Here is a 27,506-nt window from a genome sequence, read left to right as displayed (position 1 = left end):
TCAAGATAAATGGTCCACCCTGTATATATTGGATATGTTCATGCATAATTTCTACATATGCAATGAATTTGTTATTATTCCTTTGTTTACCATGTATACTTCCATGGTACTTTCAGGTAAATTTTATAAGGATCTGAGTGTAATCTTCACAGCTAGATCATGAAACTCCTCAAAGGCTGACAGTGTTAATACCGTGATTGTCAGTATGTTCACACATCACTTCAACGTAGGTACACCGATTTTCATTATTATTATTATTATTATTATTATTATTATTATTATTATTATTATTATTATTATTATTATTATTATTATTATTATTTGTTTGTTTGTTTGTTTGTTTGTTTGTTTGTTTGAAAAAGTATACTTTAGCAGTAACTTTATGTAAATTTTACAAGGATCTGATAATAGGCTTCGGAGCTAATTCATAAAATTTCTCAATGGGTGACAATGTAATAATTACCATAGAATAGATCGATTTAAAAAAACATAAGCATAAACCTTATAATGCTTAAAGAAGAATGCAGGAGTCCGTATGAAAAAATGAAACATAAATAAAAATAGTATCCAAGGCTAGGGCACCGATGGTAGTAACAATTAGAGAAAAGGTATATTAAAAAACTTCAATACTAATATTTATAAACTAAATTTATTGTATATCACGTGATCACCGAAGTTCATAATATAAACAATTCTTTTCTGTAGTTTATAATAATACAAATAGCATCAGTTTACTTATAATAGTAGTCATTACTCTACAATATATAATTTATTTACATTGTCTTTGTACAGGTACATACTGATATGAATTTGCCATACTATATCCTCAGAAACAAACAGCCAAAATTAGGGGAACAAAATAATCATATACTGATGATAATGGAGTAATATATATGTATATATGTATCTATATATAATAAAATTTGTATTGTACAGAAGAAACAAATCATCAATAAACACTAGATGATAAATATTTCGTTACAGTATCTCCTACTGTTAGTTTGAATATTACCAAAGAATACTCCTATATCTTTTTCATTATATGATGTATATATAATGGAACCTCGAACCTTTACAAAATGGAACCACAAATACTTGATTATACTGTATAGGAAAAATATATATCTCATATATATATATATACGTTTCGTAATGAAATATTTTGATACAGTTACATTATTTGTTTCTCAATGAATTTGAATGCAATTTAAAATATAATTGCCAGTTCTAAGATTAAGTACACATGATACTATTTTCAGTAGGAATTGTACAAAATGTATAGTCTCATATGCCATATCTGTTTGAATAGAAGAAGCGATGGCTACAATTTACATTGCAAATACTTTAGTATAAGTCACAAGGAAGGTCAAAAAGTAAGTAAATATACAAATATCCAGTTAGTTTTACTTGTAGCATATAATCTAGTCTGAAAAAAATAGTGGTGTCAGAAAATCATACCTAGGTGATGTTAGTGTCACCAGTGTAGTCAAATATATTGAAATACAACGCGAGAACGCCAAAATTCATGAAATGAAATTTCGGTAATTTAGAAAATGCAAAGAAGTTTTTCTCTTAGGTTTACAGATTATGATCATTCCAAATACGTATAACTAACATATGTCTTTCTTAATATTTTAACATATAAGCGGAGCAGTAACCGAATATACTTTGTTATTTTGATCAAAGAAAATATATTCATATTTTGACTTAACGTATTTACTACGACTGAGTCAGTCAATACATCTTAACTTAAAAACATATGATTACGTATTACAACCACTATTATATCCTTATAATCTTCTACGAATTGCTAGCGTATTAGAGATTTCACTTATAGAATAACATTTAGCAGCGTATTTATTTGTTTCTAGATGGCACAAATCTCTATGGACATAGAACAGAGAAGACAAATTTATAGTTATTTTCAAGAAATAGATGTGACATAGATATATCTTTTCGCTGTATTAAAGAAAATGAAGTTGAAACTATCATGATTTCAGAGATGTGGTTCATTACGCTAACTTTCTTTGAACATTAACGATATCCAGTTATCAATAATTACTAACGAAGCCAATATATTACTAAAGAAGCATTAATATAAAAAGATTTAATATTTTCTTTAGGAAACGGTTTTTTGTGAAATAGAACACTTATTTCTGATTTATTGGCAATTATAAAATTCTCATAAGTTTTCCTAAATGTTAGATAACATTGATATTATTTTAGCTATCTAGAACGGGGCATAATAAAGTTGTTCTATATGCTTTGTATTACAACAATATAAGCAATACTTATTAAGACAAGAATCTGATAAAGTCATCGAAATATACAAAATAAGACATAGTGAGAGTTAAGGAGAGAAAATATAACAGTTTTAATAATGTTAAAATTTCGCCCAGAATTATCGCAAGTTTTGCCAAGTCAAATTATATCAGGTAGAATACACGAAATACATACTTGACACTTCCTATCATTAATGTTCAGGAAGCTTTTAAGATTACAATGAAAGGGTCACATTATATTTTTCTTTTAAATTCCATTTCGAAAATTTGTTAAAGAAAATGAAACGTGAAAGACTGAAACGTTTATTTTATTGTATGTACAAGATAGTATAAGAAAAATGTTTTCATCTTTGGAATGAACCAACACGGTTGGCACAATATTATTATAATAAATTACTCCGCCATTTTGTATTGGTTCAGTGGAGTATTTGAGCATCCGTTACCGTGGACTATCAGTCTTTCATCTACTAAATCAAGACACCATACTTTCTTTATGCATGATTATGCACAATTATATGAATATATAGCACCTCTACATAAAAACAATTACATTATCCATGGTTTGGTTACCGCACAAATACCATTAATCTCATATTATCTTGAGTAAATGTAACTTCCACTCATATATGTAATTGTTCTGTACAAAAAACAACAATCAAAATATGAAATGCTACTTGTAAAGTAAATTTCTCCAGATAACACGATATGTCAATAAATTCACAACATAAACTGTGAAGAATATATTCGCCGAAAAAATTAAATAATATTTATATTGACAATCACATCTCTTGGATTGCAATAGTTATCATATAATCTGCATAAATGGCTACCAGAGTAATATACAAGATACGCAAATCTCAATCATATCAAAAGTACATTTATGCAGTTAAAAATTGGCTTAATGAAAAATGAAATTATTATTGGTAGACTAAACACCAGATGGAAAATTCGTAATTTTTGGTTTTGATTTATTTTCTTGAAATGTTTGTCTTTCACATACATATTTACCCAAATGTCCAATAAACATGCTTTATAGAAAGGATTTCATTTCTGTTTTCTGAAATAAACATAAATGTTTCCTATTTCTGTAAATTTTCAGCGTTTAAGGACAGTTTTTTTTTCTATTTCATTCATTATGAAACCTTAAGATACGTTTTTATAACATTGTTTAATCCATCTTTGCATATAGGTTATATTCACAAACTTTAATACTATGAATTTAAGACACATTTATATCTAATATATAATAAGTTATCTGGTCAGACCGTTTTGTATTGAAACAATTTGTTATTCATGAATCTTTTACTCAGATTTTTCCATTTGATTTGAACAACCAAGCCGTTTATGTAACTCTTTCTCTATCTGACAATGCTATTCATTATTCAGTAGATCCCCCCCAAACATACATAAACCTTAAAAATGACTTATGATGGACGAATTCTAAAACAACGAATAAAAAAAAAAAAAAAAAAAACTGGTAACATTTTAAACATGTAACAAAAAAAAAATCCCAATCCATTTAAGATTATATTCATTACCTTTGAAAACAAATATCGATAACTTCAAATAATTATCAATAAAGAAGCCCAAACTTCACGTGATCACTAGTAAGAATATATTAGAAAATTATATCTTGTCCATTTATTTGAAACTATAACAGAAGTAAATAATATATGGCTTTAACAACTGTCACTTTTACTGTCCGTGGCCATTATAACGAACTTCAAAAATCACCGTGTTTGCTCTTCTACTGTTTGATTGGTTAATTGTCTAGTGCCAAGTACAGATAATAATCAGACTGGCGTAATTCGTGAAAAAGAAACGAAACTCGCGCATTCTGTATACACATAATAATAACTTGCTCACTACTTAATATCGTATTGAAGAGTTCAGTACACTACTAACTAAACTGGTCTTTCGTTTATAAATTACAATGCAATCGTACAGTTTTTCTACTTAATGTCTTTGGTTCTCTGAATCTCTTAGTATATAAAAACAAATGAAGAAGAATCCTCGCAGCCATGTAAAATCAATTATAAATAACATCCTTTCTCTATTCATCTGGAAAATTTTCTGTTACAAGATAATCTGAGCACTGTCCTAGTTCCACACGACGATCCCAAAACGCTGCTTTGGAAGCAATATTTGACTTCACTCTGCGGCGAGGTGGAGTTCTACGCTGAGCTGGTGTTGGAGACGGGGCGCTCTCATCTGAGGTGTAGCCTGGTGTCTCGTCAGGAGCACGTGGTGGAAACGGAGGTTTCTCTGAGGGAATTCCTAAGTGTTCAGGGCTAGGTGTATCGCGGACTGTTGGAGCTCCACCAGCCACTTGAACTATATTTCTATTGGTCTGAAAGGGCAAATTACGCCGTAATCCCTCTCTAAACTCTCTTGAGATGCTTCGAGCAGTTAAACTGTGAACCTATTGCATAAGAAAATTTAAGCATTAGAATTATTTACAATTTATTTTGTATACAAGAAATAATGTACATTTTCTCAAAACTGTATACACACACTTAATTATACCTCATATATATTTAAAATAATAATATGCGCTTTTTTAATGTTTTTTTTTCTTTTTTAATTTGATTGCACTTGGATAATTTTATTATTCCATTTATGATTGTGAAAAGGACTGACTTACCCAAGAAATAAAATAAAATAAAACCAAATACCATATCTAATCAAAATGATTCTCGTTGGGAAATATCTTAAGTAAATTCACAAATTTCCTGCTTTGTGAAATTGTGTTTAATGTTTAAGCTGTACTGTTAAAGAATTTTACTGGCCTTTGTTAATATTCCTATGCAGAGTAACGTTGTTTTATACATCCGATATTTCGGATACTTTCATCAAGTATCCATCCACAGGCTTAAATCATATCATGCAATAAGTTTGTCATGTGGTTGTTGCATCAACACCAATGGAATTATAAAATAATATAAACTTAATGTATCGATACGAAGTGATGAATTATAAACCCTCTGAGGACCTGAATTGAAAAACATCAAGTTTTCATTTTTTTTTTAAATTTATTTATTCTTCGGATCTAAGTTTCAAAGGCTTCTCACTTGCATAATAAACGTTCTAAGTCCAATTAGAAACCATCTTTTTAATATAAAATAATTTCAGCTGAATAGAATAACATATTCAATTCAGTTGAGGGATTTACGATATTTCTGCATTCAGGCGAATCACATCGTTGCAATGGAAAGCTTTAATGAATTAGAAAAAAATTATTCGGCTAATCCTTTACTTGATTTTTGTCGCAAAGAACGAGAAAAACCAAAGTTAGTCGCTTCTAAGACGCTTAATAATAACATTATTGGACTCTTCTACACGCCTTTTGAAGTCGGTGTGACAATACTGTTTTCAGCTATTTGATTCATTCACCATCATCTTTATTGGTTTTTTATATAGGTGCATCAGACATGTTGTTCCTGTATGCTACAAGTAGACTTATGTTGAAATAGTTTCAAAATATATGATGAAAGTTTAACATTTCCAGAGGGGCAGTAATGAAAGTTTGTTGTTCATTGTTCTTAATCTCAAAATTGCTATAAATTATAAATACTGTATTTCATGTACTATTACATTGAGCTTTCTATGAAATTTGATGTGTTGATCGCCGCCATTTGTATAAAAGAGTTCACCTATTGAAAATTAATTCGGAGTTGTAATTATCACATTTCTTTGATACATTATATTCAGTATTAGCACGAACAAAAAGTGGTATTGCCCAGAGTATTAACGAGTTACTGCTGAATAATAATAAGTTAAATTGAATTGTACATAAATTGCAAAATAGTTAGTTTTGGATATGATAATGAGTGATCGTCAATTGTTTATAAAGACATTTTAATGGATCATATGCACATTTTTAACTGTTTGCAGTAAACTTGAATGTTTTTTCACAATTATTTCAATTTCTATACGCATTTGACCAAATGTGAGATATTAAGAACCATAAAGTACGTGTAAAATATTCCACAACCAAGCACGCTAAACAAATACTCCTATACACATACACGCCATCTTTCAGCTCAGCTGTTTGATTTCGGTATATTTTTGTACATAATATCACAACAATATGTATATCAAATAATCACTCGATAACATTATAACATAACACAACGGCGTCATTTCAGGATTTGCTTTAAGAAGAAAGGGGGGCAAAGATTCTCCGATTTTACGTTTTTCATTAGTATATCAAAATGTAACCAATTATTCACACTTTGAAGATGTAACAGAACCTGACAACATAAAACTATTTCAAATTGAGGACCTGAATTCGAGAACATCTCAAGTCTACAGGCATTTAGATATACGTATATTTTTCACGTTGATTGTTTCACGCATCTCATGAAAAAAAAACATTCGGTGAACTTGGGACGTTCTTCAATTCAGAGCTTTAATTATAATGGGGACATCACACTTTTATACATCTCTCAACAATAATGTATCTAATACACAATAAAAGGCAAACTCTGACCAAAGCATATATATTATCTAAAAAGTAATAGCGTTATAGTTTCGGCAAAGTATCTTAGCCTTCATCAGACACATTATGAAGTACAATTTCTAAGACTACAGCTTTTATTTCTCAGAAAATGAGAGGTCATATATAGGAACCAATAAGGCCTGTCTTTTCATTTTTAACAATGTTTAATTGATTACGTATGTTCAACATTTAATGAGCCAACTTTTACTTGAGAGCTAAATTTTTAATTGGTACTCCTGTGTTATTGTACAACTTTCAGTTTTTAAAACCTTAAAAACTTTTAATTGGCTATCTGTTATTCAATATACCTCTGTTACTTCTTTCTTCTCTGCTTTATTCAATATCTTTCTCCATACACCATGTATATTTAGTCCACCATTCCAGTTCATAAGTTCCTCGCTTTCTTCTTTCTGATGAAGGCAAAGATACTTTGCCGAAACTGTAACGTTATTATTTATTAAATAATATATGCTTTGGTCAGAATTTGCCTTTTATTGTGTATAAGAAGTTCCATTGCTTGAATGAGTGGTATTCAAATAATATATCTATGTATTATTTGAATTTAACGACTAATCCTTACCTTATTTTTCATTTTCTTGAAATTGCAGGTATTCCGAAAATACTAGCGACTTATGTGAAGATCTTTGTAACGTGACCTACTACCCCAAATCAAACAAGATCTTAGAAAGCAATTAGAGGTTCAATGTAGTGCTGTTATCTATATTGATACTTTTAGTGATATTTCATTCATTTACAAAATTTGTACTACAAAGAAGTCATGAAACTTCAGAGCAATAAAGTACAAATTTTGTAAAATCATTAATTCAGACAACAATACGTTATAGCTACATTAACCTCTCATTGCTTTCTAAGGTATCGTTTCGTTTAATGTAGTGTACCACGAATTGCTCTTCATACAAGAAGCTAGTATTTTCCAAATATCTGCTAATTTAAGAAACTAAAATAATAGGGTAACAGTTAGTCGTTAAATGCACTTAACTATATACATAGATATATTATTGTTGGGGGACGTACAAGAGTGTGATGCTCTCACTATTATTGGAGGTTTATAATTTACCACTTCGTGTTGATACACTAAGTTTACATAATTTTATAATTCTATTGTAACAAGCATGTGATGAACTCAATGCATAGAATGATTTAGGCCTGTTGTTGGTTCCCGACGATGAATCCTCGACTAAAGTATCCGAAATATCGAACTTGTGAAACAACACTAATCTGAACAGGAATATTTTAAAAGGTCAGTAAAATTCTTTATTATGCTATAACGTATTCTTTACAATCTATTAGCAATTGTATTCAAAATATTTGATCGTATTTGCACTACACTATTTATGAAAACAATGTTAGTGTCGATTGACCAGATTAAATTCTTTTGCTGATTTGCAGAGCAAAGTACTGTCTAAAAGAGGCATGAAAATAAGTAATTCTTGCATGGATGGATAAGTTTGTTCGATTCATAATATAAACTTTTAATGCTTGCTAGATTAAACTTGTTATACAAAACTATAATTCTCAAGAAAAAATTAAACCATAACTGGTCTTTGTATTTACTATATCAAACATTTTTCAGATTTTAAATATAAATGTTAATCATGCCTTATGGTCCTCGATTATGGTTATGTTACACGATCCATCTTAAAAATCATAAAAATTATAAAAAAATATTTCTACCTAGAAAATTTAATTTTTTTAAATAATATTTGCTTTACCGTATCTTTTGATAGAACTAAACATATCTCACCATACTAAAGACAAGCAATATCCTGCCAATATTTCAAAAAATTTGTAAATCTCAAAATAATTATTAATCATAAATTATCTTACATCTAGGTATATTATACCTCACTAAGCTATCAATTCATAGTTGCTTTACATGGTTTTAATTTGCAAGAGTTAAACTTACAAAATAAGTTTATCTTCTACGTGTTTTTGAAATTCTGTCTCCTAATACGTCATTTCATAATTGTGTTGAAAATGAGGAGATCAATTTCGTCTTACACATTATAAACATAGAAAACATTCAATAGTGTTTAGATTATACTTGAAGTTTATCACACTCTACTATTTTCGAACTTAAAAAAGATCGAATATCTTACAAATACGATATTACCTAAACATAATGTTAGAAAATTAATCTTATTATAATAGTAAACAAAAAGAAAGAAACAATAAACAGATAGAACACAACAGAACAAAGACATTTACTAACACGGTTAAGCTTAGACCCAGAAAAGGAAAGGCATGAGCTCCTACCTGCCGCATGCTCGAAAAGTCGTGCAAGCTAAAGAAAGAAGAGAAAGAGAGACAAGATAAATTGTGAATTAGAAAGTTAATTGTTAGCCTCACACGATAGAACACATAAAAACTAAGAAGTCCAAAGTAGTTACACAATGCAGTCTAATACACAATAAGCTGTGACTTTAGAAAAGATTTCAATTATATGATATGATGCGTTGCGAAGAATACATTATATTTGAGTATATAGGGTGCGGAAAAAGTCCCGGAACGGTCCAATATCTCGCAAAATATACACATCAGCAAGACATACAAAAACACGTGTTAAATAGTTTTGAAAAAGCTATCCAATGATATCAAATGCAACCTCCTATTCCCATCCTCTTCGGGGGTACGGGGAAAACTTTAAATATTTAAATGGGAACTACCATTTCTTATTTCACATTTGGACTCTCCAGAAGAAGGGACAGTGATTTGACCCAGAATTGAAAACAGTGCCTTCACGGATGGCGTTTGAATCGACACACAAAGAAAGGGAAACCAAAATGTCATGAAAATGCAAATTGTCAGTCCCATACTCTGTGGTCGTATGGTTATCGTACTTTACTGAAGAGTGCGGTCTTGAGTTCGATCCCCGCTCAAGGCAACGTTTTTGTTATTTCTCCAAATAATAAATAATTCATTTTAACTTCAATTAGTACTTTATTCAAGTTACATACAATACAAATTTCGACAGTTGTTTGCGAAACTAACTTTATGAAATGGTTCTTAGTGATAGGGTTATTAGGGTTAGGGTACATAGAGTTATTTACAACAAAAACATACCATTTTTGACACAATTTGTATTTTCTTATTGGATAAATATGTTAATAAATTATGGACAAATACATTATTTTTATCGAAGTTAAAGTGTATGAATTCATTATTTGGGTACAAAAAATACACAAAAATGTTATTCTGCGCGGGAATCCTACTGAGGACCTCTGACTTCACAGTCCAGTAGGCTAACCGTATGGCCACAGAGCACGGGACTGACAATTCGCATTTTCATAACGTTTTGGCACCCCTTATTTTGTGTCGATTCAAGCGCCATCCGTGAAAGCACTATTTTCAATTCTGGGTCAAATCACTGTCCCTTTTTCTGGAGAATCCAAATATGCAATAAGAAATGGGGTTCTCATTTAAAATTTTAAAGTTATCCGAAGAGGATGGGGATAGGGGGTTGCGTTTGATATCATTGGATAGCTTTTAAAACGGGTTTTTATTTGTTTTGCTGATCTGTATATTTCGTGAGATATTGGACCGTTATGAGACTTTTTCTGCACCCTATATAATTAATTAATTTTAGCTATGTTGAAACAAAGAAAAAAGTTTATTTACCAATGGAAAACAAATGCTTTTTTTTTTTTTTTTTGTCATTGTCGTCGTCTGAATGCTGCATCTTTTTCATTATACGTTGCGGCTAGTGAAACCAAACAACAAAGCGTTTTAGGGGAGGAGATGACATTTCACTTTTGTTATTAATTGTTTTTTTCTTTGCAAATCTGTAGAAAATGTCAAATTTATTTGGTAAGCAGTTTATCTAACTTTAACTAACTTGTTACAGTACTCTAAAAATTTTATTTCTTGTTTAGTTTGTTTCAATATTAGAGGAATTAGAAGACGCTGATTAAACATTAGACTTATAAATACAATGAAATAATAGTTCTTCTTTATTATTGATAGAGTGTCACAAACAAAAAGCAGAAATGTAAATAAGTTGAGTCAACAATGTAGCAAGGCTTCCTAATATTGTCTCAGAGGTGTTTAAGCTGTAATTTGATCTTCTTTTGTACAAGTGATGCTTGGGCAACTATTTTACGCTCCTGTATTTAATTTTTGTTAAAGAATTTGTGCGTTTTTTTTTTCAGAGAAAATTTCGATTTGGGAATGAATTGGCGAATGACTCATGCTGGTATCCTGCCCTATTTACCGATGTATCAGTTCTGAAGCTAAGGTATACAGATGATAGAAACAGTGAGTATAAGTACGTAAAATAGATAAATAGGAACTGCGTTTATCCAATAAGAAAATAATAGTAATTAGAACTACTATATTCAATTTAAAATATTACTTTTTATGCTTCAAAATGTTTATCAATAAAACACTAAAGAGAATCTTCAAAGCAGTCTTAATGTAATAAGTTGTAATCCTTTGCAGTATTAAGGAATCCAAAATAGGAAAGTACTATGTACTTGCAAAATTCATAAGGGATTAAGTTAATGTTAATATTAAATTGCAATGGTGTTTTTCTTCTTCCTTTTTCCTATTATTTATATATTTATTTTTAACTGCAAGAAAGAATACAGATATACAATGTTTTTTAAAGTTCTGGTCATGCTTATTATGAGAGAAATTCTTACAATGAGATGAATGTCATTTTCGTTCCTTCCAGACACGAATTTTTACAGAGCTAGGAAGTATAGAATTAAACGTTATTTAAAACAAGAATTATATTCACAGCTATTGCTCCACTTGCGCACCCTCTATGGTCTTATAGAGCATTTCATTTTTGAATATGAAATTTTCTTCAAGAATCTGAAGGATATCCGACGTAAATGATACTTACGATTACTTGACTTATCTCTTGCGTGACTTTAATATACAAGGTTCATATTCGAATTACCTTACAATTGGACTTCCTAGTATAAGTTACTAATAACTGTACATATACTTACACATAAAAAAAAGTATTTAAAAAAAGTAGCGAAGTAGCATATTATTATATGGTATTTACATTCATTACTGAAACTATAATACAATTTGTTATCAAAATAACGCAAGGCACAATAGCAAGAGTACTAAGAAAATGTTGATTATGTTCTATATTCAATATTAATATTTATGTTTGAGAGACTAAGGTTCCATTTTATCGATTTTAAATTTTAGTTTTCTTGGTGGCAAACAAGGATAATTGTTTCATGTCGCTCAGTCTTTAGTTTTTTCCCCATCATTTTGTTCCACACAGTTAATTCAATTTTAATTATAATTTTAGAGTTGTATCCAAACTTTTTTCTCTTTTTCCTGATGTCAAGAAAAGTATTGGATGTAAACCTAAACTTATTATTAAAACTGAATTAAAGGGTACATGATTTAGTATTTTTTTTTAAGTACTTCGATAATCAATGACAATCTAAAACAAAATGGTAAATATAGATATTAAATGTATTGGATGTGAACTTGAATTTATTACTAAAATTGAATTAAGTTACATTTTTTAGTAAATAAAATGTATCTGATAACACAACCACACACAAAAGAATAAATGTTCTGTGCACCGAACCCCAGAATATGGATGCGATGTATTTTGTTACACAGAATCCAAATTTCGAAACCCCAGGAAGATCGATTGTGTAAATTTTTTGTTATGGGCGAAAAACTTAGGAAATTTGGATGAGGATGATACATGTAACACAGCCATACAAGAAAGAAAAAAAAAAGTTTTGTTCAACGGTCCTCAGGGTATGGATTCGAGAAATTCCAGATGATTGACCCCGTCATTTTTTTTATAGGTGAAAAATGTGTATCCTTCCTATCCAAAATCGCTCAAATTTTTTGCCCATAAAAAGAAATTAATACGGTTAATCGTCCTGGAGTTTTGAAATTTGGATTCTGTGTAACAAAATACATCGAATCCATACCATGGGGTCCGCTGAGGTTTTTTTTTTTTTTTTTTTTTAATACATAATTGTATTATGTGTATTCTCACTACCCAAAATCACTCAAGCTTTTCACCCATAACAAAAAATTTGCCCGATCTATTTTCCTGAGGTTTCGAAATTTGGATTCTGTGTAACAAAATACATCGAATCCATATTCTGGGATCCGGTGCGCAGAACTCTTATTTGTGTGTGTGTGTGTGTGTGTGTGCGTGTGCGTGTGACTGAGTAATCTGTAAAAATCTTTTATAATCGATAATAATCAAAAGTAAAGCGATAGATATAGATATGAAACATATTAGATGTCAACTTGAATCTATTGTTAAAACTGAGTTAAGAGTTACATGTTTTAATATTGAATAAGAAACGTACTTTGACGATCCACGAAAATCTTTTATAATCAATAGGAATGAATAATAAGGATATAGATATAGCTATGAAATGGATCAGATGAAAATTTGAACTTATTATTATTGAAACTGAATTAGCAGTTACATATTTTAATAGTGGATTAAAAAAAAAAAAACGAACTTGGACAACTCTTGAATCAAAATCATTATTAAATATAGAGAGATAAATATTAAATATATTGGATATAAACTTGAACTTATTATTAAAACTGAATTAACGGTTACAGATATTGGGTAAAACATTACTTTGATGATCCATGAAAATCTTTTATAAGGTATTAGAATCAAAAATAGAGTGGTAGATATAGATATTAAACGTTGAATGTGTGATGCATACGAATATATAAGAAGTACTACTCACCACTGATCCCGATTTTCAATAAGTACACTAATGAAGTTCACCGGTAGAAATCTGGAAAGTACAGTACATCATGGAAAAAGAAGTTCGAAGAGAGTATTTGAGAGAAATGTTCCAGAAAGATTGGATATGATATCATTAAAGCATATCTATTTAAATAAGAAGAGACAGAGGAAAGCTAATTACGGTTTTCAGTGAAAATAAATAAATAAATACATAACGACGTACATATACCAGCAAAATTCGATATGTCTCTTTACAATTTTTCTTCTCAAAATATCCGATATCAATAAGCCAATCTGAGGTAAGTTTGGTGAAAAATAATAATTAAAAAAAACTTCTCAGGCGTTATGCAGAGTCATTCTGACGCGTGATTAATGAAATACTAAAGAGTTCGACTAACATATGCTTCCTGCAATAGTCAGGCCTTTAGTATGACGATAATTGTGCGTCAAAACGACTCTGTATAAGGCCCTCATCTTTAAGTTACAGAAATACTGATTTCAATTGTTTTATTTACTTCACAGCTGGAAACAAAACAAATTATGTAGGTAGAAGTATCGACTTTTGCCAGTGGTTTACAATACTTGAGCCTTCTTTGAATTTTAGTTCATTGGCTTATTCAGGGAAATATTTTCCTTTCGCTGTTGAAACTGATATATTAAAATAAATCCATTGTAGTTGATTGATCAGTAATTTTGCTTTCTTTGCAGAATATCCAGGTTCAAATTACAGTGGGTACGTACGTAATTCAGATGTCATAATAAACTGTACACCCAGGTAAGGGGTCGATCCACGAGAAAATAGAAGACATTCCCTAATATATATATATACAAGGTGGTGCGGAGCCGACTGACACATTTCAAAGTTGAATATTGCGCAGGCGCGATAACTTGGAGTGATAAACTAAAGACTTTATTTCATTATCAAAATCAAGCTGTGTTTCTTCATCATCATCATAGGTATTCTGTGATTATTGGCAGGTCACTTGCTGTAGCTGAGAAGTTTCCATGCTTCACGATCTTCAGCTAACCTCTTCGTCTTAACGTACGATTTTTGTTTTGATATTGTCCATTAATTGTAGTCTCCTTCGTCCTCTCCCTCTCTTTCCTACCATCATACCCTCTAAAACATCTCTCATGATATAGTTCCTTCTTAGCGAATGCCTCAAACAGTTTCTCTTCCTCTTCTTAATAATATCTAAAATTGTTCTTTTCTCCCCACCATTTCTAATTCTCTTCATTCTTCTCCACACCCACATCGCGAAAGCTTCCAGTCCTTTTCATCAGTTTTGCGTAATGTCCATGTTTCTGACTCATAGAGCATAATATTCCACACGAAGGTGTGCTTATATATAACTAAAAAGAACATTTTTGAATCAACTATCTTTACGTTTATGTTGTTTCAATCCCATAATTTTAAAATATCTTGACGATTATCTCGGAATTAATGATTATAAGTATAACGTGTAACAAATCTATCAAGCACAATACGAAATACTCTATAAAATCTTATAAACTCCATTGAATTTACTATTTATTTGATAAACGATATTCAAAACTATTTCTACTTTGAAAACTAATAAATAAGATTAGCTAATCTTTGGACATTGATAACGTAACTGTAAATTTGTATTAAATCAAATATTCTAAACTTCACAGCTTAAAACCTGGAATATTCATTAAAAAAAAAAGATTTTTTTAATTAAAAATAAAAAGTCTTTTTAATTTTCTCCGTGAATAAGTTACTTTCCTACATGCGACGGCAAGAAACATTTCAATGACATTAACTTAGTTTGTTGCTATCTTACCTACAAGAGAAAAAAAGAACCTTCTGAAAATAGTTGATTAATCAAGTCTTTTTGAAAATGGCTATACAAACGTACCGCCCAAAATAAGACAGAAAAATTTTGCTGTTTGGAAAACTACGTACCAAGAAATCTAAGAAGAAATATTTTTTTAAAAGAAGAACATTATAAGATTGTCCTTACAAAAATTTTAAAGAGAAGAAATATATTGACATTAGTTATGGTTATCAAGGCCATAGTGCATAATTTTACATAGGGAATGGACTTGACTAAAGTATATTTACGTAGTTGAGAGATATAGAGGAAATTTCACACTATTATAAACGTTCTCATCAGAGATTGATAGCGGTATGTAACACTAATTAGTGATAATGCAAAAACAAACATCTGTGCAATAGTAATTAATCTGACATGCTGAAATAAGTGTAATGACTACTAAAGGGCAAGCAGATATTTTACGAAGTAATGTATCAATGCCTTTAAGCTTGTGTTGTTCTATTAGAAGTTGAAAGCATAAATCACAAGGAGTGTAGCATACTCAATAAAATTAAACAGAAAAAATGCATCTGATAATCAGCACTGCAGTTGAAATCAACGCAGATGAAATTGTGCATCGATAGCTATGCAAACAAGAGAGTAACCACTCACAACATTGATCCACGAAATATTAAATTCACTTAAAATTTCGCACTGAAGACAATACATTAAGCATTATATATTTAGAACCCTTTTACACCCGTTAACCAGACACATACGTATACGTAACATTATACAGCAACAAACACAGACGAACGAAAAATAAGCTCATGTGCAAAATAATCCCCAAATAAAGTTGAATAAGATAATACTTCTGTGGTTTAAAACTTTTCGCGAATTTATCGAAAACAAAAATCTCTATGCGATGCTGAATCCATCTTGACCAAACCTGGCATACTAGTAGACCCTGATGAAACATTCTACTCTTTTGAGATGGCAATGCTGGTAGATTTGTCTATATGTCCGCCAAATTACCGTATTTTTATCAGTGTGTTGCACCTTTGCAGTTTCCTTTCGCACCAATGGCATTTCTAAGTGTAGTAGTGAATTCGTTTCTGCGTTACAAGTGTCGCATAAACCGAAATATAACGTTTGAGTGTGTGTCAAGTGAATTTTATGTAGATGTAAAATGTAGCTGTTTGTTTTCCGGGCGCCATGGATATTTCATTGTAAAAGAAAAAAAACGTGGCACTTAGTAAGTGCACATATATGACAAATTATCAAGATTGAAAAGATAAGTGTAGGTTCTCTAAATAAACTTGTTAAGCGGTACAAAGGAACAGGCAATGTTTCTCTTTAAAGAAGAGGACATTGTGGAAGAAGAAGGGTACCTATAAGCAGAATGCTGAGAATGTCAAAAAAAAAAAAAAAAAAAAGTTAACATATTTAGATCATCAGAGAAAATTAAACCGATCTGAGATTAGAGTAATGGCTCAACTGTGAGGAGGCTAATTGAAATCAGTCTAAAACCTCTAAGAGCATAGAAGAAACCACTCCTAACAACAATGAAGAAGAAGAGGTTGGCTTAGGCGAAACAACATCAGGATTGAACCATGAAACAGTGGGAGAAAGTTCTATGTTCTGGCAAGTCTCATTTCGTAATACAAAGTAAAAATATCTTTATGCTCGTAAATCAGCATGTGAAATGATTACAGCAAAGTGCATTGACCAGTGAGTGAAACACACAGAAAAGGGACTGTTTTGTGGTTGCTTCTCAATTCATGGACGAGGGCGTGTTATACCTATATTAGACGTGATGAATTCTGATAGATACGTAAACATAACAGAGAGAAAAGTGGTACCAATTCTTCTTTTTAACTATATTCGGACGGAGGGGGTATGTTTCAACAAGACCTGGAACCTTGTCACGCATCAAATAAAGTTTGCCTAATCTTCAAGAAACACAAAATGAAATGTCTTGTGTGTTCAGGAAACACCTGATGTCAATCTCATTCAGAATACCTGGGGAAATATTGAAGACGAGGATAAGAAAATAGGACCATATTTCTAAAGTTTGTTTTCTTGTTTGGTAAGAATCTGGTTTAATGGCTCTAAGGTGAAAAATATTTTCCAGAAACTAGTGTATTCAATGCCAAACAGAGTGAGATCACTTATCGAACCAAAAATGGCCAAATTTCGTGCTAGAATTAATTTTGTAAGTTAGTAACAAATATAATAAACAAAAAGCATGTTTTCGAATCTGTTTATATTAATTTGGATAGTACTGCATATACAATGCTATGATATGCAGACCTTTGATTCCTGAGTTATGGACAATCAAAGATGTAATTTTAGTTTAATTTTCGCATTGTTTCCTTAATTGCGATTTAGAACAGATACAAGGAACAAACTGTTATTAATCGTTATTTAGAGGCATAAGGAAGTAAATGATGAGATAGTTGATGGTTGTAAATCAAGTCATGTACAAGTTGGAAAAGTGAATTGGCCAATCACAGAGTGAATTGACTTCGAGTGTCGTACGAGATAATGTAGATACAACATTTTCACAAGAACTGAATAGCCATATTCAATGGAGAAACCCGTTCATCGTACACTAACATCACAGGAATACAAAAACTGTTATAACGATAGCCAAAACATTTACTTACAACATGTTGGCTTCTGTGTTGTTTGCTCAACATTGCAAAGTCGCAAAAGGCAAATTCTACACTGTGCGATCGAGGGTTGGAAAATGTTTCAATTCAGTTTAAGAGATTCCTTAAGAAATACATTTTCAATAACGAGTCAGGTGGGCTGGACGGAAGGGTTCAGTGGGTCAAGGCCGGCTGTTGTAAATGGAGTGTGTACTTATAATAAAGATGTATTTTTAAAATAGGAAAACTTACTAATCGTAATTATTGATTAATAACGATTTAAAAAAAATCATATCTTGCAAGGACAGAAAGACACAAGCACATTATTTCTTAATATCTAGTCAAGAAAACTGACTGTAATGGAATATATGTATATATTCATATTGAGAGTTCTAATGAGTCAATGACAAGTAAAGTGGATTTTTTGACTTGCAGAATTTACATTTCATATTTCAACTTATTTTGGCTAAAAAGTCATACAGTTTAAAAAGTTTGCTCTTAATACAAGATATCTTCTATAAGATCATGTTAAACTTTTCAAAGATTTCTGCACGGAATTAGGCAATGCGTAAGAAAATGATGAGAGAAGCACATACCAACGACATAAACACAAAACAAACTCCCTCGCTGTACAAACACACAAAAGCAATGTGCAGATACGAAGAACAAGAATCATTCTGGTGAGCAAAAAAATGTACCCGCACAAAATTTCCAGAATTTAGGTCCTCCTCCATCAAAGTGTCATTGTTGTCTTGTGGTTCTTCTGTGTCTGATTCATTTTCCATAACACAGAACGCTGGAACTGCCCTCACCACCATTTCACCTGCAAGAGACTGGCTGCTGTTATTAGCGACAAAATCACCAGAACGCGTCTCATCATCTGAGCTGTTCAGAGTGATATCCCCATATGAATGTTTCGCTCCAAACAGAATTCTGCGTTGAAGCATTGTGCGTGATCCATGCCATGCATTCACAGACAAAGGGATTGTGTTTATGTGTTCACTACCTACGGGGTCATAATCCTTTATTTCTTTAACTGAATCTCCATGCATAAATAGCGACAAATCTTCATTACCTTTACTACAAATGCTAGATTCGAGGCTCACATTGGATTCTGATATACTAAAAGTATCCGTACAATCACCAACTTTTGAGGAATCGGTTCCTGTTTCTAGTGCTGAATATCCGCTGTCTAACGAAAAATCCGAAACATCATTGGCCACAGAATATTCGTCAGAATCTCTTGTTACACGAGGATATCCTATTGTAGCAGAATAATTCAAGTTCCTAACATATTTTACCTTAAAAATATCTGAATGTAAGCTACCTAATGTATCACTTCCGGATTTCTGCATTGGCAAACGATGTGAATTTACTATTTTATCTGATGTTTTAAGATTGTTACTGAACTTTGAAATAAGTTCCTTTACAGAAGCTTTGCATATTAGGTCTTCGTGTTCATTTTCAAGTATCATGGATTGAGTGTCGGAAGTAGGGTGAGTCATTGTGTCATTTACGTTACCTTGTTTAGAGTAATTCAGTAATAAATTATGTTCAGAAGTGATATTCACTAACGTCGGTGGTACTGTTGAGACTGAGACATTTGCCAAACAACTATCTGTGGGAGCTAAGGTGGAATATATATTTTTGGAGGTTTCAGAATAGCACAAATTCTCTGTGTCTAAAATGTTACTAGTATCTGAAACATCTCGTAAATTAAGTAAATAAATATTGTTATCATTTCCAGAAATGGTATTTGATATTTCGTCGTACTCTGAGCCATTATCAATATTATAGTAACCATGCATGTAAGTTTCATGTGGCGTGCTGCTCCTAATAGTATCTGCAGAACACAACAGGTTTTGTTTTATATAATCAATATGGTTAGTTAAATTCAAATCGCATGCTTTTACGCTAGTTAATACGCTACCCAATTGGCTTTCTTTCTTTCTGTTAGTAAAAGTGTTAGTAGAATTACATTGGTTATGATTGTAGAGAAGCAAAGAATCTTGATCTTGTGCAGTGTTTAGTAATAGGCGTGAGTTTTCAAAGCATTCTATTGAGTTGTTTCCGTCACCGAGGTGCTCTGCATGCAGCGCTAGCGGTGTGCTATTTTCTGTGCCTTGTTTATGATCAGAAGGGTTTGTTACCTCACGGACGACTCGGGTCGGTCGAGACTCGTTGTCATGTTTCCTCTCCTGCTCTTCACTTTTGTCCACAATTACAACGTCTTTGTTCAGAGGATTAGAAGAGTTGTTGTTTGGTGTTGACGACTGCGACTGACGCCTTTCATCTTTCTTTTTACTCTGAAATAAAGAGGAAAGGAATGTAATTTGCGGAAATAGTGAAATATAAGTTAAAAGCAAGCTTGAAAGTAACAAAAACAGTGACAGATTTCATTTTACGTGAATTATACAGTGTAAATAAAATTTAAATTATTATTTTGCATTTGCATCGTGGAAATCACTTAACTACATTTTCAATCACTATCCTTTCTGTGGCCTTCATCGGAGCGAAAACTCCTGTTCCAGGATAATTATACTTCTGTTAGATCTTAATACTTACCTCTTCTTTTCTCCTGAAAACTAAATAATATTTCAAGGATTTAGAATTTAGATTCCTGAACTTTCGGCGTCTATGACCATGTAGCCCGTCACGTTTGAGGGATAACGTCCCTCGGCGAGAGGGAAAAGGAAAGGGAGAAAGGATTGAGGAAGAAAGGAAGCGGCCTGGGACCTATAAGTTAGGTACCACCCCGGCATTGGCCTAGTGTGAATGAGGAAACCCCAGGAAAACGTCATTCAAGATGGCTGGCCTGAAAAAGTGTTTTACACTTTTTCGAGCGAGTGCTCCCACCGGGAATCGAACCCGGGATCGCTCGCACCGGGAATGTTAGTGTTTTTTCCTCTTTTTTTTTTTTTTTTTTTTTAAAAAGAAAGGACCAGCACGTTTAAGGGTAGTGGTAAATATGGAGATCTAGCAGGAATATCACTCTTCTCAAGGAGACGTTCCCCGACAAAGTCAAACATAGGATAGTGATTGAAAATTTGGTTAAGTAATTTCCACGATGCAAATACAAGGTAATAATTTTCATTTTATTTATAGAGTATGGAGAGTACTATAAAACAACGAAGGCTTTCTGTCTTACAGCTAATCTATAACTAGACTACTCAACATAACTAATTACTTGAAGAACGTAAGGAACGCTAACTTTAACATTTCACATACACCTTCATGGAAACACAGAAATATGAGATGGTAGAGTGAAAAAAGATAATAAATAAAAAAAAGATGACTGTTCTTAATAAATTTAGAAAAAAAGCCAATGAACAATAATTCTACAAAATATTTTAATCAAGTGGTTTTGTTAATAATAGTATGTTCCCAAAAAAGTGTGTAAAAAGCGGTGGGTTATTTAGGTGTACCTAAGAAGGGAAGAAACATTTATGGCTTTATGCAGAGTCGTTTTGACGTACGATTAGCGTCATACTAAAGACCTGACTACTGCAGGAAACATATCTTAGTCGAACTCTTTAGTATGGCACTAATCACAAATCAGAATGACTCTGCATAAGGCCTTTAGTGTTTAAGTAAGTCAATACAATTGAAAAACTGTAATTATATTTTATAGACTCAGTTACATCAATTATCTTTCAAGTTATAATTTTTAAAGTACGTTTGACAAAAATAAATAAATAAATAAATAAATAAAAATAAAAATAAAAATAAAATAAAAAAATAAAAAATCTCAATAACGAAATATGTAAGAAGGAAAACGCAAACGAGCAATTTCTGAAATATTGCAGATATGTATGTCCTATATCTGTTTTCAGGGAAAATAGAAGTGAGTGTGTGAACATTGTTGACTGCAGAAGTTAATTTAAAACTAATTTTCGTTTGGTGATAACACAAAGTTATATGTGTATGCTTCGTCCTTACTTATAACTAGAAACATCTATTTTATATAAAATTGTTTATTTATACCTTTTTATTTATTTTTATCTATTTTGTCAATACTTTTGCCTATTTTAAGGACTTCACTTTGTTCTTGTATTGAACTTGACTACTTTCTGATTTTCACTTACAAAAATTCTGTATCAAGTAAAAGCCAGAAAGTAGTCAGGTGCAATGCAAAAACAAAGTGAAGTCCTCAAATAACCATCAGAGCAAATGCACGTACACATTCATACCTTCTTTTGTGAGTGTGTCTGAATTTAGAGCCAGCCTTAATGAATAAAAGGGCAAGCAAATATTTCTTATTTCCAATCCGTGACAATACATTTCAAAACTTAACTTTAATTTCACAAATAAGATAAAAGAAGAAGAAGATAAGTATTTAAATAATTTATGTATTCCATACGTAGAGCACCCATTTTCAAAGAAAAACTTGTTCATACACCAAAAAATGTGGCAAAGTAGCAAAAACATAGAGATATATTATCTTTAGACAAACTGAAAGAATGCTAATCTATTTTTTAATTACCTTTTCAGGTTAAGTTTTCCGTACCTACTGTATGATAAGCATTCAGTAATTTCTACATCTCAATTTCAAATCCTACTGGACAAGATCCTTTATAAATATGGAAGTCAAATATAATTTATTATACTTTGTGAATTTTAGAGCTTCTTTTACCATTTTAAGTCTAATTTCTGCTATGTATGCACCCAATTGAGTACCAAAAAATTAAATTTTAGAAGTCACAACTCCACTCACTACCAGAACTAGCTAAAAGCATAGCTCATATAAGAGAACACAAACTTTTTTTTTTATTGGATAGTTTTGGTTAGGTGTATCTGAAAAGGTTAGGGAGAATTCAATTCAAAGATTGAAAGACTGTGATTTATATCTGATATATTTCTAAGAGACTTACTAAAGACCACACTGAAGTCTTGATTATCCATGCTCGCATTATCCGCTTAGCAGATTATCTGCATTCGAGGTTGTAGATTTTTAGATAAATAATTTGTTTCGAATGCTAAAATTGTTACTACTTAACGAGGAAAGGAGTGCTCGTTAACGCATTACGATAAAAATGCACGGTGGACGTCGAAAGAGAATTACGAGAGTTGGAATAGAACTCGTAACTGGTTATTAGTTTTACAGGTTATTTTAATAATGACTCACCTTTCCTGATTTATTGAACTACATGTGTAATGTATATATATATATATATATATATATATATATATCTTCAGAAGATTTTGGAGACATTTTCGCTCAGTTGTATAGCCTTGGGTGAGTGAAAGCAGGCACGTAGCCAAGATTTCGCAATAGGGAAGGGGGGGGGGGTCCATGACGAAATACTGTGGATATCACACCAGAGGCTCGATCATTCTAAACTATTTTACTGGCAACATACCCATATTGGTCTTTTAGGGCAATAAAATGAGGATATGTTAGTAAGTATTTTAATAAGAAAAACTATGAAGAAATCTTGAGTAAAAGAATATAAAACAGTATTGAAAAAGATATAGTCTTCCGAGGTCACTCAAACTCGGTTCTCCTTTTCTTCTTCTTCTTCTTCTTATCTTCATTTAATGCCATCAAGGATAGCAACGAGATACTCTTTCGGGAGTAAAGACATCCTATAAAATGGATTTGAGTTGCCACGAAATTCAAAATGTCTTATATTATTGCTGATTCTTGGCATTTCTTAAGTTCTACCTGAGAGTCTATCTTATCGAACCGGTTTATCGATTGTCATTTGTAGTCCATAGGATTAGCATGGAGAAAGATGGAATTCGGAATGCTTCGTTACAATAATATCCATTTTCAACTTTCCCCCCAGTTTCCTCCACACGAAGCTCCTCATAAGAAAGAGTAACCAAACGCTTGCTGTAGTTTTATATTTTTGACGCTGATTCATCTTTTTCTCGTTTCTTTTTGTTTCACTATTCCTTAACATTTTTCATTTATGTATCCGAAGGCAGGGGGGTCCGAACCACCCGGACCCACCCCTTGGCTACGTGCCTAGGGGTGGGTCCGGGTGGTCAGAGGTCTGTCGGAGTGGTTCTCAACCTTTTTTGAGTAACGACACACTTTACTGAACGTCGAGGACATCACGACACACTTGTTTGATACTTTTATTATAAATAATAATAATAATAATAATAATAATAATAATAATAATAATAATAATAATAATAATAATAATAATAATAATAATAATAATAGTGAAACATTAGTTTTTACAATGACTCTTATAGCACTAAGCATTATTGCTGCCGCTGGAAGTGCTGACTGGTGCAGTCTGTCTCGATTTTAACTAATTGTTATTAAATTTTTCATGCTTTTTAAATTCTAAAATATGACAAACCTTAGAAGACTGCGTGACATACCAGTGTGTCGATACATCGGTTGAGAACCACTGGTCTAACGGAGCTACATGAAGTTACTAAATCAGTATTTCATAGTAGAGTGGCCATTTTCTTTCTCTTGTATTTTAAGAATGTACGAAAAGAAAGAAATTAAGAAAGTGTAGTCAAGGAAAAGATTAGATACAACGTATACAGAGGTTGAGTTACGACAGCTCATTAACGGATATGCAGGCCAATTAATGGTCATTCAATAATGAAAATTCAATTATTTTCGGCTAAGATGCTTTTCTGGTTTCTTACAGCGTAATGAATACATATCCTTAACGAAGGTAATCTTCTGGACAACAAAGATTAAAGTTACTAAAACTTAGTAAGGAAATATACAAAATATTAAAAAAAAAAAAAAAAAGGCTTATATATATATCTACATATTTGTGATGCCATCATCTCGGACCATAATATTGTATTCTGACAACGGTGGTTTTAGGGGTGCAACATTCAAGAGGTTTTAACGTATTATATTTTATTGTTCACTTCAAAAACTTCTAATCATTCTTTACTTTTATTCTGCGTTCCTAAGTTTTATCAATTTGAAGACGGCAAAACATAACTTGCCGAAAATTGCAATTACACAATAAAAATAGAAACATATGAGGTAAAACCTGTAAATTCTCCTGATAAAAGTTGCTTATTTAAACATTTGGAATCCGAATATGTAATTAAAATCACTATTAGATATTTCTGTCACTATATTCCGGATTACAGGTGCTGATCCTCCCAGTCATTAGCGCAGATAATAATTTTCTCTGGTTAGAACCATAGCATTATTTGTGAGCAGTATTAACGTAGCAACCTGAAGTGTCAATTAAAGAAAGAAAACAAAAACTGATTCAAACTGTCATCATAGCTAAAATCAGATTGTGGAAGAATATTTCGATAAGTCTGCACTGGTCTTGATATTCAACTTAATAATGACCAAAATTTGAGTAAATAACAATAGTAAATCCTTTATCTTCTTATTTTGCTCTGTTTTTGTTTGGAATGCAAGCACAGCAACGCAAAATAACAGGAGCAAATTCGCTCTACTTTGAATCAAGGAATTAGAAATTAAGATTTCTGGTCTGTCGGCATCGAAGGCCATTCAGCTGTCATGAGGGATGACGTCTCTCGGCGAGCACAATATCCAATGAAAGGGAAGGAAGGAAGCGGCCTGAGATCATTATGTTAGATATCATCCTGGCATTTGTCTGGTGTGCATGAGGGAAACCCAGGAAAATACTTTGAAACAAGTATTACTCTTTCCAGCTTACCTGCGATATGGAAGGCAATAGTGAAATGTCTATGTAAAAAAATTAAGTCGAACTAATACATTTTTCATATATCAAACCATGAAAGATGTTTAGTTGGAAGTTCCAATACCTTACAAACACGCTCTCAACGGCATTATCATCGTTCATATAGAACTTACTAGTTAAAAACTTGGAAATATGTATGTTACTTTTCTATAATAACATACCAAACAAAAAAGAATACTAATGCTGACATACATAAAAGTACAGGGTTAGCATAAATGATTCATTCAGTTTGAAAAGGCTATACAGTAAAACCTGCCAACTTGGCCACTTTTCTAAGTTGGCCACCTGCTCATCTTGGCCTCGTTCGCCTTGAACCTGCATTTTCACGTAATACATTCACTACTTATTACTCTGTAAGTTGGCCGCATTGAAGCAATTTTACTCTATGATGATAATGATAAATTTACCTGCATATCTTGGCCACTCAAAATACACCGTTTTGTTATTTTTCTTAACTCTTTCGTATTCCCATATGAGAGGCAGATGATTTGTATTTGTGACTGGAGACAAAGAAGCATGGATTCCCACGATTTGTTCTTGGAGATCAATGGCCAGAACACTACCCTGATAAAGGGTTGGTGAAGGAAGATGTGAATAAAAAAAAAGTACGTAAAGGAATTCAGGAAATGGTTATACGTATTTGTTTGACCTGTCTGTTTTGGTAAAACCATTAGCTATATCGGCTCCATTTATCAGTGGGGAGGTTTAGTAGTTCCGGAAAATTCTCAAGGTTAAAGGTAACCATCTCAATTGTCAACTATTGGCACCTGACGGCTTGTCGGAACGATAGCGGAGATCTCGACGTACGAATTCCTTTAAGATTTTCTCAAAACATCCTTTGCTCCGAGAGAAACACTTATGACTCATTAACAAGAGGTAGTTATCTACAAAATTAGAATGTGCATATGTGCCAAAAAGAATAAAGGAAATAGTCTAGAATTAACCACCATGAATAAATTTGTTATACTAGACGTCCTATTCTTAAACTATACCAATCACACTTATTTTCTGTAAGTTGGCCACCTGTCTAAGTTGTCCACTTTTCAATGGAATCAATGGTGAGCCAACATGGACAGGTTTCACTGTATTTTCAAAATTACACGGACACACGTGAGAGATATATGAAAAGAACCATAAACTCACCAAATTTGTACTGTGTAGCAGCACGAGTCCATTATCTTTCCGACTCGGGTGTGGCAGTGTGGCAGTACGAGGTTAGTATCTGTCTAAATTGGACGAAAAAAAAAAAAAAAAAGGACGTCAAGTATCGGCTGGACGTGTGTCGTGTCACCAAAGAGGAACATACTGCTGAACAATTGTAGAGGGTGTATAAACTTGGTGAGTTCGTGGTTCTTTTTATACATATATATGTCATGTGAGTACGTGTAATACTTTTGAAAATATAGCCTTTTCAAAATGAATGAAACATATAAGCTAGATCTGTATGACGTACATGGTTGCACATATGAAACCTCTTAACGTACATAGTTCCTTGAAGATTACAAATATGAAATCACTTAAGTTTTGTTAAACTTTTCTATTCTTAACACATCGCCCTCAGACGTTCAGGGTATACATATTAACAGTAATGTGGTGACAGTTTATTAACATAGAGATTTTCTACCTTCTTTTCATTTTTATCTTCTTTTCCTCGTCTAGAGACGAGCTATAAATGATTGTAGATCTCAATGATGTTACTATTTTTGATGTGTAAAGAGGCTATTACCTGTACAATAGTTCATTTTCAGCTTTACATAAACTTTTATACATATCGTTTATGTTTATTCTTAAAATAGTTTGTTTCATAAGGAAACATAAATTCGCTATGATAACCATGACAATTCGCATTACATTATATATATATATATATATATATATATATATATAT

General features: G+C 31.9%; 1 protein-coding gene across 12 annotated transcripts in view; it reads right to left on the bottom strand.

Annotated features, from left to right (window-relative positions):
* Nucleotides 1-633: 633 nt before the first annotated feature.
* LOC145684179 (uncharacterized) overlaps nucleotides 634-27,506 on the bottom strand; it is a 692,246-nt gene continuing 665,373 nt past the window's right edge. For 8 of the 12 annotated variants that reach the window (XM_081756189.1, XM_081756264.1, XM_081756207.1 and 5 more), the window contains 3 exons: nucleotides 20,096-20,251; nucleotides 18,644-18,778; nucleotides 634-4,704 (listed from right to left, as the gene is read on the bottom strand). In XM_081756189.1, coding sequence (XP_081612315.1) covers nucleotides 4,336-4,704; nucleotides 18,644-18,778; nucleotides 20,096-20,251 — 660 coding nt within the window. In that variant the 3' untranslated portion in view covers nucleotides 634-4,335. Of the gene's footprint in view, nucleotides 4,705-9,060; nucleotides 9,089-13,511; nucleotides 13,563-18,643; nucleotides 18,779-20,095; nucleotides 20,252-27,506 lie in introns of all 12 variants that reach the window. The other 4 variants (XM_081756273.1, XR_014131255.1, XM_081756282.1 and 1 more) reach the window with 4 other exon arrangements.

Source organism: Thermobia domestica, chromosome 1, assembly GCF_964235325.1.
Source record: "Thermobia domestica chromosome 1, izTheDome1.hap1.1, whole genome shotgun sequence".
In the NCBI taxonomy this organism is placed as follows: Eukaryota; Metazoa; Arthropoda; class Insecta; order Zygentoma; family Lepismatidae; genus Thermobia; species Thermobia domestica.
This window is presented reverse-complemented; position numbering and strand designations above follow the sequence as displayed.